Source organism: Uloborus diversus, chromosome 2 (genome assembly GCF_026930045.1).
Source record: "Uloborus diversus isolate 005 chromosome 2, Udiv.v.3.1, whole genome shotgun sequence".
Taxonomy (NCBI): domain Eukaryota; kingdom Metazoa; phylum Arthropoda; class Arachnida; order Araneae; family Uloboridae; genus Uloborus; species Uloborus diversus.
This window is the reverse complement of record NC_072732.1, coordinates 53,167,912-53,181,666: the sequence shown is the minus strand read 5'-3', so window position 1 is coordinate 53,181,666 and position 13,755 is coordinate 53,167,912. Positions and strand designations below refer to the sequence as shown.

At 33.9% G+C, this 13,755-nt stretch overlaps 1 protein-coding gene and 1 long non-coding RNA gene across 2 annotated transcripts; both read left to right on the top strand.

The window, feature by feature from the left end:
• The first annotated feature begins 4,120 nt into the window (after positions 1 to 4,120).
• LOC129216118 (uncharacterized) lies at positions 4,121 to 6,552 on the top strand. Its single transcript, XR_008580171.1, has 3 exons — positions 4,121 to 4,354; positions 6,165 to 6,276; positions 6,400 to 6,552. It is a non-coding gene; the product is annotated as an uncharacterized LOC129216118 (long non-coding RNA).
• Positions 6,553 to 12,608: 6,056 nt separating this feature from the next.
• On the top strand, positions 12,609 to 13,145 carry LOC129217039 (U6 snRNA-associated Sm-like protein LSm5). Its single transcript, XM_054851275.1, has one exon. It carries the CDS (start codon positions 12,753 to 12,755, stop codon positions 13,026 to 13,028), a length of 276 nt encoding a protein of 91 aa, XP_054707250.1. The 5' UTR covers positions 12,609 to 12,752; the 3' UTR covers positions 13,029 to 13,145.
• The last annotated feature ends 610 nt before the right edge of the window (positions 13,146 to 13,755 follow it).

Below are 13,755 nucleotides of genomic sequence, written 5' to 3'. Positions count from 1 at the left end.
CTGTTTTTAATAATCGGGAAGCAGTCAGAAATTACTTTTCAATTCTTAAATATAAAAATTGTATTTCATGATAAGCACCCCATGTCCCCCTTGGTATAAGATAGCTAAAATGGTGTCAATAAAGCTCTACAGGGTATCATGGTCCCTCAGCACTTCCATCTCTGCACAACTCCTTTTTAGGGACATCTAGTGAGAGGAAGCCTACCGCGACCGATTTTCTGAGGCTCTTAACCAATTCTCATCGAAAGATCGAAACCGTTATTAGCTAGCATTTGACATTCAAAAATACATGAATGTTTTTAGGAGGAGCTTTTAAGTGATCTCGCGAAAAACACGCAAAAAATGAATATAAGATTAAAGTAAAACTAATAATAAATATTCTGTGCTTTTCCCACTTTCTTCGTTTCATAGTGCCATCAATACGAATTATTAATTGTTTTTAAGAAGTTACTTAGAATGAATAATTACTAATCTGTGGAAATTCTTTGATATTGAATAATTACGCACAAGGGCACCCATATGCAAAATTTTAAGGGGGGGCTCAAAAATTTTCCCCATGATTTAGCAGAATATTTTCCCCATGGAAACTGATTTTAGTACAGATTAAAGATGTTAAAATTTGACATTTTTTTATAACTTATTCATGATTGGCTCATATTAGTCATTAATGGCTGGAAAAGAAATTTTTATACATTTTTGCAAAGAAAAAAAGCACTAAAAGCAAGGAAGTTCTCATTTCTAAGGGGGGGCTTGAGCCCCCCCTACCCCCCTATATGGGCGCCCTTGATTACGCATTGTAAATGAATGATAAAGAAAGCAACAATTTTTGATTTTAAAAACCCCTCCCAGAAAAATTTTCTGGCTGCGCCACTGGTCAAAGGTTGTATAATATTGCTCACTTAAAAGATCGCAAGTATTGTAAGACTCCACGGATTATCCGGCATGCAAGAAAATCTGAAATTCCTTGCATGTTTGACAACCACACTTTATTTTTCCAGCATGTCTGCTACTGTAATACGATAATTTGAATTTTGACATTTTGAATTTAAATTATGTTTTACATTGACGAGCAGGGTTAATCCTAGCAGATGTGCAGCTCATGCACTGCACGCGGGCCGGCCGAGAGCAAGGGGCGGCCACACATAGCTCTATGAGTTAAGCAAAATTCCTCAAGAATTCTTAACGATATAACTTTTTAGAAGTCGAATAAGTATGCTGATTTTTAAATGTTTTGTCCAAGCAAAGTAATTCCCGAATTTCCAATAGCATAGCATTGTTTGAGAAAAATAAAAAGTGAGTGCACAAGTTTGCTTGAATATTCCCCACTCTTTTCTCCTAGCAACCTAGCACAACCGAAGATTAATTAAAATCCTTTATCATGCGTCAACTTACTTCTAAATTTTTTTCAGGAAAACAGCCTCCTCTCCTCTTGTTCTTCCTCTCATGTCACCGAAGACAGATTAAAATGCCTTTTTACGGCTAGCAATAATTTTTGAATGTATCAATTGTAAAACCTCATTATCGCAACACCCAAATTTCACATCACTTTTTCAAAGTTTCAAACTTATGCCATATAATTTCAATGTTAAGTGACTCTAGATTTTACGACAGTTTTTTTTGTGCAACTCTGATTATGACGACTCTTCGAGCTGCGCAGACTGGATCAAATATTTCTTTGCAATTGAAAAATGTTCAGTAAAATAATGAAGACATCTGGAAATGTTTGTCATAGGAACTTCGGACTCTGAGTAGAGATTTGACCAGGCATGACACCTGGAGAATGGAGGGGGCGAGTAGATAAGTTCTGAAAAGTACGCATTTCAGACTTTGACAGGAGAGACAGTAGAAAGGAATTCTAAGCAGGTGGATTGCAATACTGAATGAGGAAAACAGCACGAGAAGAGAAAGACCATAGCTACATTTAGTTGTAGGTGGTCACAACAAGTTTCTCCCATGAGAGAATATTTCGTATATTTTTCATTCTAAATATGACGTTGATGAAATATAATTTCACATAAGTGGACTGTTTAGCTAAAGTTTGAAAATGAAAGGAAAAATAGAATGTTTCTGACAACTATAGAAATTTAAAGATCTTTGAAATGCTTGAACAATTAAAAATGCATCGAATATAATTACTGCATTTTATCTAATTTCATCTAATAATTACTGCATCTATTGTACAGTACTATTGTAATGCTGCACTTAATTATTGCTACATACTATACGTACCGTATTATTTTATTTTATACCTTCGCATAAGTTGATATTCGACCGTATATGGGGATGACATTGATACCGAAAGCTTTTTGCTTGACTGGCAAAATATGCATGAAACGGGAAAAAATCCGTTATCATACATTTCTATAAGACTGTAATATTTATTGCTAACCGGTCAGGGCCTAAAACATTTTAAAATGTTCATCCACGGGACATTTTCTGCTGCCAGAGAGCACAAACGCTGTACTAAATTGGCAATTATCGCTTATTCTTTTCTTTCTATGAATGCTCTATTCAAGGCGAATAGTGAGAAAATGGGAACATTTCAATGCCAAACAATCTAATGGCGTCAAACAGAAAAAACTTACAGCGTCAAAATAATATGTCTGAGGTCAGCTCGTATTTTTCAGAGTGTTACGAATCTGATTGGTGCAACTTTTACTCGCTTAAGACTTGCGTCAGTCAGATTTGTTTGAAACCTAATTTTTTTCTTTCGAAACTTATTTAAAAGTAGTTTCTTGAAATCGCTACTGAGTCCTTTTTTTTTTTTTGAACTACTCGCTACACTACTTTTTTTCAAAAGTAGTGCGCTACACTACAAACTACTAAAAAATGTAGCTACTACAGTAGCGTCGCTACTTGTAGCGCACTACTTCCAACCACTAGACTTGACTATACCAAAAGAGTACCTTGTTAGAATTAACTTTTCTTACTTCTCATAAATTCATCCTTTTTCTGGTATTTTCCTTTAAACTCGACACAAAAACTTGAAGGAAGATGGATAAGCATGTTAAAAACTAGTCAAAAATTGCAAGATGCTCTAGACGAGTGACACATTTGATCTTTGCACACGGGTGGCTGACACCCTAGGATCGGCCCTGTTCACGAGTTAAGTGAATAACAATAAAATTATAATTTGCCTTCTGACATCTTGAATTCAAATCATGTTTTTTGCAATCATGAGTTGCAATAGTACCCTACTCGTAGGGTTTCTTGTTTCTACAGATAGCTCTTGTCCCTGCAGCGGGCCCCATAGCACTGAAGGGCCCGCGGCCCAATCCAGTGGGTGGTAAGAATCTTTGGTAATTTTTTGCAGGAGGTCCAAAATTTGAATATCCGGGTTCGCCCTGTGTGATTCGACTTTCTTCATAGCGGACATTCTCGCCTTTTCTCTACCTTTTTAAGACGCAAGTGGCGTCCAGCACAGATCAAAACTCTGCCGTCCCTCTTTTTGAACGGCGGCATCAATATCCTATGGTTCAGGGGCCTCGAGCAGGTCCCTCCTCCTGGGCAGTGGTGTGTGTGTGTATTTTTAAGACGGGGATATGCTTGTAGTCACCAAGTCCTCCGAGCGAAATGATAGCTCTGGGGGGTCTGGATCTGAAAATCAAAGCCGTCTTCAGGGTCCCACCCAACTGGTTAAGCCACAAATAGTGTTCGGTATGGGGACCCTGGAATGAAAATTAGAGCTCACAGAGACCGGGATCCACATTCCTCCTAATGGTGATGCTGCATCTCCCTCAAATGTTACCGAGCATCATCCCCCATCCCAAAACGAGACCCCCCCCCAAAAAAAAAGAGATCAGAAACCCACTATAAATACTTCAATGGCAGCACCCCCCGCCCCTTGTGTCCACCTCTCCCTTTTTCACCGACTTCACACAAGAAAAATATTTCTTTCGCATAAGTTTGGTATTACACAGAACCCCGTCCACCAAACATAATTAGAAGATTGAAATTTAGAAAAATGCCTCCTTTAGGCCAGTGGTAATGTTAAAGGTATTGGGAACGTGGCGTTAGCTGTCGAAATTAGGTTTTTTCGTAAAGAAAAATGCTAACAAGCGGTTGTGCGTGTAGATGAACGAATAATGATGATAAAGAAGAATGCAAGGAGCAAGAAATATCCCTCAAAATCCTTCCACATTCAACTACAGAGCTAAAAAAATAAATCGGTTGTCAATGTCAAATCACGATATTCAAGGTTGTCACGACGGCCATGTATGACCACAAGGATTTTATCGGACTAAAAAAAAGAGTACTGAAAACTGATGCTGTGTCAACTTTTTCTTTCTTTTTGTGCAAGCCATCTTGTAAGAAGGAGGAATACAAATTTTATGCCACGAGCTACTGAAGTGTAGTAAGTTATTTCGTCATTAATCTACACTTTATAGTCGTTATGTTTACATCAGTTTTGCCCATGTAAAGTTGAATGATATGTATAATACTTCTTGAATTTTCATTTATTCTCGTTAAAAAAAATCAAATAATGGAATTTTTATAAACAAATCATTTTTTTCAGTTATTTTTTTTTTTTAGCTTTGAGTATTAAAAAATGTCCTGCAATTACCTGAATTCATTCTTATTTCCTTCATCCCCGAACATTAGTTCTCAGGTTAAATAAATTTTCAACATTCATATACAGCTCATGCATTTTATTGATTCAGGTATATTAATTGTAAATTCATGTGATATGTGACAAGTAATATACTGTACAAAATTTTAATGATTAAAACTAGTCTTTGGAGCTGTGCCATATTTATATCTTTTAAATCTTAGTAATTTCCTGCTGAAGAGATGAAGAACACTTATCATTCTATATTTATCATTGGATGATTAAACATATTTTCTATACTGTACACATATTATGTGATTCGCCAAATCTCGTACCATAAATTGAATGCCAAGCAGTGCACCTTCAATGCAAAATTACTTTTCTGAATACCTACAGGTCTGCTTTACTGTTATACTATGTTCGGTGTGAGGGCCCAACGAGAATACAAACATTTTTGACAAAGCTGTTGAAGTGAAATTAAGAAGTGCATTTCAAACCAATGTACAGTACAGTAGTCTCGTTAATCAAATTAAAAAATTTCTTTAAAAATCCTGTTTTTTCATAGATATAATTTTAAGTTATGAAAGTAAAAATATAACTCTGAGTGCAAGAAAGATTCCATTTATATTTTGATCTATTAATGAAGCATTTTCATGACTGTGCTTCATTGAAATGTCACTTGTGTTTGAAACAGAAGATAAGTAGACTAATTCTTTGTTAGGAAATACAGTCAACTCTCGATAACTCGAAGTCCCATGGGCTAAAACGTTCGAGTTGTTGGTACTTTGAGTTATGGGGAATTTTTACAACAGTCTCAAAAGTTTGGCATCTGATGAAAACTTCGAGATAAAGGAATATTCGAGTTATTGAGATTTGACTGTAATGTGGAAAATTATTCATATATTTTTTAATGTCTTGTAAACAATTCTAATTTTTGTAACAAAACATAGTTTTTTTTTCCATCCCGATACAAAATTGTTATGCCTCTTTAAGGATCTCTTTCGCTTTTTATACGTAGTATCCTGATTTTTGATTCTCCAGCGTTACGAACGGGACATTTTTTCCGAAAATCGCTCATTTGTTGTTCATTAATATTCTTGCATTTTCAACAATTGCTCATTTGTGTTTTTTTTTTTTTGAGCAATAACGATTGCTAATTGTTTTCATTTGACCGCCCTTGACGTTGTGGTTCCTTTTTCAGCTTGGACCGGGAGCCTCTGCAGGCGCGGCTCCTCTGGTCCTGACCACTGTCCTCTAAAATCAGCTCGGCGGTGGTGTTCATGTCCTACTTACACGCACGCTCATACACTCACACACGCTTTTACACACATACGCACACGCCTTCGTGCGTACACATGCACGAACGCGCGCCTACATACACAAAACTATAAACACGTAACCGCCCAGCCCAGGAGAAGGGGCAGGCTTGGAGGGACAGGAGCCGTTTCCAGAAACAAAAACTCCAATGAGTAGGGTCCTGTCGCAACTCATGATTGCGAAAAACATAATTTGGATTCAAAATTTCATAATTCAAATTAAATTTTTTTTTTTGTCAAATCTTGAACTTTGATAACTTTTCTACAATTTTATTCATTTCTTTTATTTAAAATATTAGGCAAAGGACAAAGTGTACTAACTCAATGAAGGCTTGCATCCATGAATATTTTTGAGAACCAGTCAATTCAAGTAAATGTTTTTCTTTTGGACATTAAAGTATCACACTAGAGGTATTACTTTTAATATCTTTTCTGTTTATAAATGATTTTTTATTTTTCAAAGTAAATAAAATATTTGTGTAATGTCCTTACATAAAATTATTGATTTTCCAAACACAATTTTGTATTTTTTAGTTTCCTGCTGCATTTTCAGATGGATGAACATTTATAAATGGAGAAATGTTCCAATTCTTACACCTTCATTGGATACATACCTGGTATAAAATTTTCCCATTAATTAGAACTATCTAACAACTCTTGTAAATGATTATTACACCATCAATTCTTAATGACATTTTAAAAATAGTAGCAAATAGCTTTTCTTTTCTGTGATGGAAATATACCTCCTGGGGAACCCGCCTTGCTTCTGCAAAAAGGGGTAATGCGCTTATTGCATCATACCTCCAAGGTGGCATCCCCACTAGAGTGCTTTTGATCTTAGGTCATGTTCAGAAGCTGTTTTATGATGCTCCAGTCTGGATGCCACTTTAAGGTAGTGTGGAAATTGATGCAGAACTATATCTTTCTTAAAAAACCTTTCATACTCAAACGAGAAGGATTTGCACACAAGAAGGCTGATTTTCATAAAAACAATGGATTGTTTTTGAAAATAAAATTATTTTATTTGAATGTGTCATTGTTATTTTTTATACAAACTGTTGAACATTCAAAATTGGTTTTAAGACTAATGAGTAATATGTATTTTAAGCATCAAAAAGTTTTCCTCCCAAACAATAGGCAGTCCGAGTACTAGTAAGTTGTGAATAGCATGGATAAGAGGGTAATTTTTATCAATTTATTATTAAAGAAGCAAAGTTTACCATGATAAAGTAAAATAAAAAATTACAACACACACAATAATCTATATGTACTTAACAATGGCTTGATGTGTCCATATGGTAAAACTATACTTTGTATAATCCATGATTTGCTGTGTAGTGAGAGATTTCATACTTAGAACATGCCACTATATTGTTCTCCATTGCGGGGTAAAATATTGAAAGTCCATATATACTTTTCTGTAACTTACCGCCCTATAGCCAGGGTTAAGGCGGAAATACAACTCCAGCTTAGTCAATTCCAGCCGAGAACTGCAGTTTCGTGCTTATTAGCACTCATCAGCCCGGCATAGGAAGTGAGTGAGCTGGAGGTGGAAAACCTCTTAAGGAAGCCTAGAGTGCCAAACAAACTGGTAGCTAATGTAGAATTAGCACTGATGACCAGACGAGTGACCGAACCATTGCTTCGGTCACTCGTCTGCTAGCTAGTTTCACAGCTAGTGAAACAAAATGTAAACAATATTATACAGTGAATTTCCATATATCACATCTTTTTAAAAGCATTTAGTAGAGAAAAAAAAATCCTTAAATGGTATCTTGAGAAGTTTTTTCAAAGAAATGTCGGGTTCAAAGCTATGCGGAATATCACCGAAAGGCAAGGTTGTCAGATTTTGTCCACCCTGGGAAAAACCGCCCTATCCACCTTTTTTCAGTACATTAAAATTTTCAAATCGAAAACGCTGAGCGTAATAATAATAAATAAATGTGTAATATGTGTAAATGATGAATCTGTAATGTAGCAGTTAAGTTTTCAATTAAAAATTAAATCATGATACAAAAAATCATGAATTTTGGGTCCAGTATCAAAAGTTATAAAATGAATTAAAAAGTTGGTGTTGAGAAAGAAAATATTATAGTGTGACTCTGATAAGTGCAAGCTTGACCTTGACTACTTGTTTTTGGGAACTTCAATGAAAAAGGTACGTGTAGTTGCTGCACGGATTTGGGTTGGAATACTTTTGAGAAACTTCTACAAAAGCAACCCAACTCAATTTGGTGCCAATTACCCTTCCTTGATATCCCAAAAGAAGATAAACATTATCAAGGTCAAGCTTAAACTTATCAGAGTCACAATATACATTGAAATGAAACCAGTACTTAGTATGACATTAATGTAAATTTAAAGTTAAGCTCTTTTGTTCCGGTTCAAATTTAATGCATTTTATATGTTTTCACTTTTGGTTCAATATCTGAAGCAAACTTAATAAATCATAACTTCTTGTGGTATCAGCCTAGGCTGTTTTAAAGTGAATATGGATTTAAATGGAAAAATAGATTCATTAAATACAAACAAATATTTTTATTAAACAATACAATGATACAGACATGTACTATTTTTACATTTGATTGCCTTATGATTCATAAAAACTAATGTAATACTAGTTTTCAATAAACAGATTTCAATGAATGATATTTATTTTCCAATACTCATGCTATGAGAAAATAATCCTTTCTTTTTCTTGTAATAAGCAATAATGTATGAGTTTTAAAATTAAGGTTGGTGGTATTATCATAAGATTTAAGAAAAATATAAAAGCAACAAAATGTAACACTGCAACATACAGAAAAATCTATCATGCAGTAGCCATTCCGGAAGGTTAAGTCATTATTGGATGGTGAAATTGTAGACTATAAGTAGGATTGCCAGAAGTCCTGGTTTGACCATGACAGTCTCGGTTTTCAAACAAAATCTCGGTGTCCTGGCTGGTTTAGTTCACGTTGCGGAAAAAGAAAAATTTGATTACAGATGACCGAAAAAGTCCAAAAACTCATTTCTGTACCTCAGAGCCAGACAGACACGAGTCTATAAATTGCGATTTTCTGCATTGTATGTATAATCCTAGTCCATATCGAGTCATGCAAACGTAATTCTAAAAAAAAAATCAACTAATTATTTACCAGTGTTAAAAGAGTGTACCCCTTAACCCTTGATTGATCCATACAAATGTTCCTTTTTTTTTTCCTATAAAGTAGCGATTGTGGACTTAAGTTAGTCTTGCTCTGAGGTAAAGTTGACCTGTAAAATTAATATTGGATTAGCTTGTGAGGAATTTTTACAGCGAGATTAAAAACAAAAAAGACTTTCTAAAACAGTCCTGGCCAATGCAAAGAATGCGTAAATATCGTTCAAATTTTTATTTCTCATTCAAAGTTTTCCTTCCTACTAAAGTAACTTAAAAATATTAACGTGTAGGAAATAAAATATTTAAATGTATCTGATTGCATCATGTATTATTTATTACCCCTGATTTATCACTAAAATTAGTAACCATTTATTCATGGCATTGAGCACGGGTGCCCACAGAGCGGGATTATGGCGCAAATTGTGCTATCAAAATTTTTGGAAGGGATTTTTTAATTTTTCTATTGAAATTTATTTATTGATTTATTTTTGATTCAAGTTATTTATTTTATTTTAATCTGTTTATATTTCATTTCATTTATTTATTTAGTTTGTATGTATATGTGTGTTTTCATTGGCATATCACAGAACTTTTCTAATAAAATAATGATGATAATAATGATTAAAAATAAATAAATAAACAAATAAATAAAAATGTTAAAAAAATAAATTAACATATTTTAAAAAAATAAAACAAAAAAGAGAGCTAGAAAATAAAAAAAGGGGGAAAAGAGGGTTGAGAAAATTTGGGGGGGGGGGGGGGTAATGTGACCAGATTTTTCAAGTTAAATATCAGGACACATGACGGGGGGGGGGGGGGGGTGTTGAGTAATTTTTTTTCCCACAGGCTTAATATTTTAATTAACAGAAAAATGTCAAGAAATAACTCAAATGTACCAATAAAGAACTCAAGTTGAAAATAATTTAATAGTATTGATGTAAAGAATATTGCATCACACAACAAATTTATTAATCAAAATTATTATTTTCATTTGTACTTGCAGCGTATTAAACATTAAAGAATAACATTTTACATGGCGTTCTTATGTTTACTGACAGCAAAAAATCGAAAAAGCGTTTAAAAAATCTAGATTGTATGTTATATTTCTTGTGTGACAGAATTTAAACAAAAAAAGCAGGACTTTTTCGACAAAGGGAGACACTTTGGCGGGACATTCCCGCTAAGACAAAAAGCAGGACGTCTGGTCACATTGGGGGGGGGGGGGGGGGGGGATTTGCGCCATTGAATTTGATGGGGATGGGCAATGGGCACCCCTGGCATTGAGAATGAACCACCCTCTAAAACTCTAAAAAAAAACAAGGGTGGGCAATGTCATTCTATTTAATTTCTGTTCACACACACACACATCAGAGGATTGTTCATTCAAGTCGTTCATTTGAACTACTTCGTACATTTGAAAAAATTGCAGATAATCTCTCTGCACAACATACTCACTTAGACTCGAAAGGTTTCATTAGATCAGTAATATTCTTAAAGAAAAAATAACTAAAATTATTTTAAAGTAACAAAAAATGCCTATGAAAAATTGATCAAAAATTTTTAGTCAGGTTTAGATGTATAAAGCAATTATAGTTTTTTTTTTGTAAGTCATTTCTCAGTTGCCGAAACGAAAAAGTTACAACAAATGTATTGGTAGCTCAGCCGGAGTACCGAAGAACTTAATTTTAAAAAAAGGTACTCACCTAAATATTATAGAATTTCAAAATTATTCCACAGTACCGATGAGAACAGAAGAAAAAAAGACAACACTTTTTTAAATGGGGGACTAATTAGACAATCTTTATTAAAAATGCCTGGATATTGAATGTAAAATAAGCGACTTCGAAATCGCCAAGCAAGTTAAAAATAAATTAAAATCAATATAGAATGTAGCTGATAGGAATGTTATAGAAGATAAAATGATCACCAGAAAAGTGATAAAAATTATTTTTAGAAATAACTTTGGTGACAGAAAGCGTGAGAAGGATTTTAGCAGGTGCTTGAGACAAGAAGTCGAATGTCCAAACATTTTGCTAGTAGCCCAAACCAGTTACACAAAACATTGCTTAATGTAAATTTAACTACATTGGAAAATAGAAAATTAACTGCAATGGTTAAAGAAAAATGATGAATAACGCAGAAAGTAAAAAGGTTCGAAAAGAAAATATTGTACTGCATTGAGAAAAAGGAAATTTGAAATTGATTGCCCATTAAAAAATTGAAGATGAAAGTATTTTTTTAAAAATGCGATTTTATCACAAGTGCATCAATAAAATTTTCCAAATGCTCACCGTTCAAAGGAATGGTTGTTCATTTTTTAGTTAACGAACGGATCTTTCATTTTAAGGATTCGTTCTTTTTGACTCGTTTGTTCATGAACGACAAATCCCTACCCTTTTGAATACTTGCTACACTGAAGGGTGGGGGGAGTTTTTCGATGTTCCGGTTGAACAGTACAAAAATCTGGCTCGCCTAAACATAAGCCACATTAAATTCAAGAAAACTGAGGGTTCTCGCAACAGATTGAAAATTGCTTAGCAAAAAACAGTCTGCAGAATAATGATAATGATCTGCTATCATCATTCACTGCAGTTTGAATTTTTCGACTGTCAAGAAATAAAGTCCTTGTAACATTGGCGTAGCCAGAAAAAAATTGAAAGGGATGTCGCTGCATTTCAGAGGGGAAAGGGTGAAGTTTGTTTCAGTTGTTTTGTATGGTCATAAAAGAAACATTTCTGCTTTTCCGAGGGATGGATAATCACCAAATGCCACTGTAATGCGACTGCCTAATGTCATTCATTACACTCCAGTTACAGAACAGAAAAATTGGTTGACTTTGAAAGACAAAACCAGCAGAGAAAAATAGGCAACTTGTTTATTAGTTGTCCATTTCATCATAAAATCAAAATTCTGACTCTTTAATGCTTAGAATATCGTCAATAAAAAAGACACTGTGCATAGAGTAAATAAGAAACCTCATGCACTATTTACTTCTATATATCGATCTAGAACTCTAAAAAAAAACATTGTATCTGTTAGGAACAAAAAATCAACTATTTATTTTTGATCACCTGCAGTTCTTTTTTATTTTATAAGGATATTTGCTTAGTTAAACACTTAATATCATTTCATGATTCTTCTGTAATGTATTAAAAATAAATAAAATACGGTGCAAAATCTCAGGAAAAATAACTTTTCATTATTTCCGTTCGTAGTTCACTTACATGCTGATTCAAAACAAACTTTTCTTTACAAACTTCCAAGCCTTTCATTGGTTTTGCAAATCATATTCATTTCGTATGCATCGAAAAAATTTTGCTGAAGTTTTCAGAATGATCATGTATTTCTATTGTTCTAAAATCTTTCAAATATTACGGCGAGACTAATAAAATGCTAGTTTTACCCAATTTTTCACTGGTGATGACAAGTAGCTGAAGCTGGGTGGTCAGCAATGGCTTCCAAAACAAAGCAGCAAAAGCTGCAAAGATCACGTGTCCTATGCTAAAGTCACGTGTCTTATGGAAAACAAACCTTCTGTGACGTCACGTGAAAGTATCCCATTCCTTGTTTTCTGTGATTAACTGTAACCGGTCATCATTGAAATAAACGCGGCTTTTGTCACTTTAATTTTTGCTAAATAATAATTCCTATTTTATCTATCTTTTCCTCTTTAATTATACGCTTCGAGCTTCAGTAGTTCACTTATTAGTGTCTAAAAAGTGGTATTTAATTAAAAAATAAAAACATGGCCGCTACCAGCGTCACCAATCCATCAACATTGTTGCCGCTAGAACTGATTGACAAGTGTATTGGATCCAAAATACATATAATCATGAAAAATGACAAAGAGATCGTTGGAACACTTTTGGGGTTTGATGATTTTGTCAACATGGTCTTGGAAGATGTTACTGAGTATGAAAGTACTCCGGAAGGTCGCAGGATAACAAAATTGGACCAAATATTATTGAATGGAAACAATATCACCATGATGGTACCTGGTGGTGAAATGCCTGAAGTCTGATATCAGTCATGCTTACTTATACACCATTGTGTTTCATTATAAACCATAATTTTGTGTTGTAAAGTTCCATGTCCAATAAAATCTTCACGTTATCTAAGATCTTTTCGTGTGGAACTTTGTTTACAGCCTTCCAAAACAGGATTCTCAGAATTTCAACTTTTTTTTTGACATTTTATGCGGTTTTCGAACTGCTCGATAAACCTGAGTGTTAATGTAACCCAATTCAAGCTATCAATTTTTTTTTTTTTGGGTGCTGTTTCGATGACATAATTTGTTATATTTGGGTGGTATATTATGATAATAGTTTTATTATTATTATTTTTTAAATATTAGATCTTGTGTAAAATACAGGCAGCATTGTTTTAGTTTTAAAATGTCAAAAAGATGAAACAATTTAACTATTTTATTTATTATGTTTTAATTGACTTCTCTATAGCTTTTTTTAAAGTTATTTAAAAAACATGAAACACACAGCATATTATGAATAAAGGCATTCCTGTTAGCTAAAGAGGTAATACTAGAGTCAGAGGCTAGTGTCAGAATACTCACTGGTTTCGAATTCAAAAGAATAACATTGCAATTTATCCATTAATTCTTCCTTGATGGATCCAATAATTAACATTTTTTAAAGCATAGGTCTGCCTAAAAGTCATTTTGATTCAGGCAGCTATTTGCAAAACAAGTGCAGTAAAACTCTTCCTATTCACAGGACAGGGTTTTAATAATT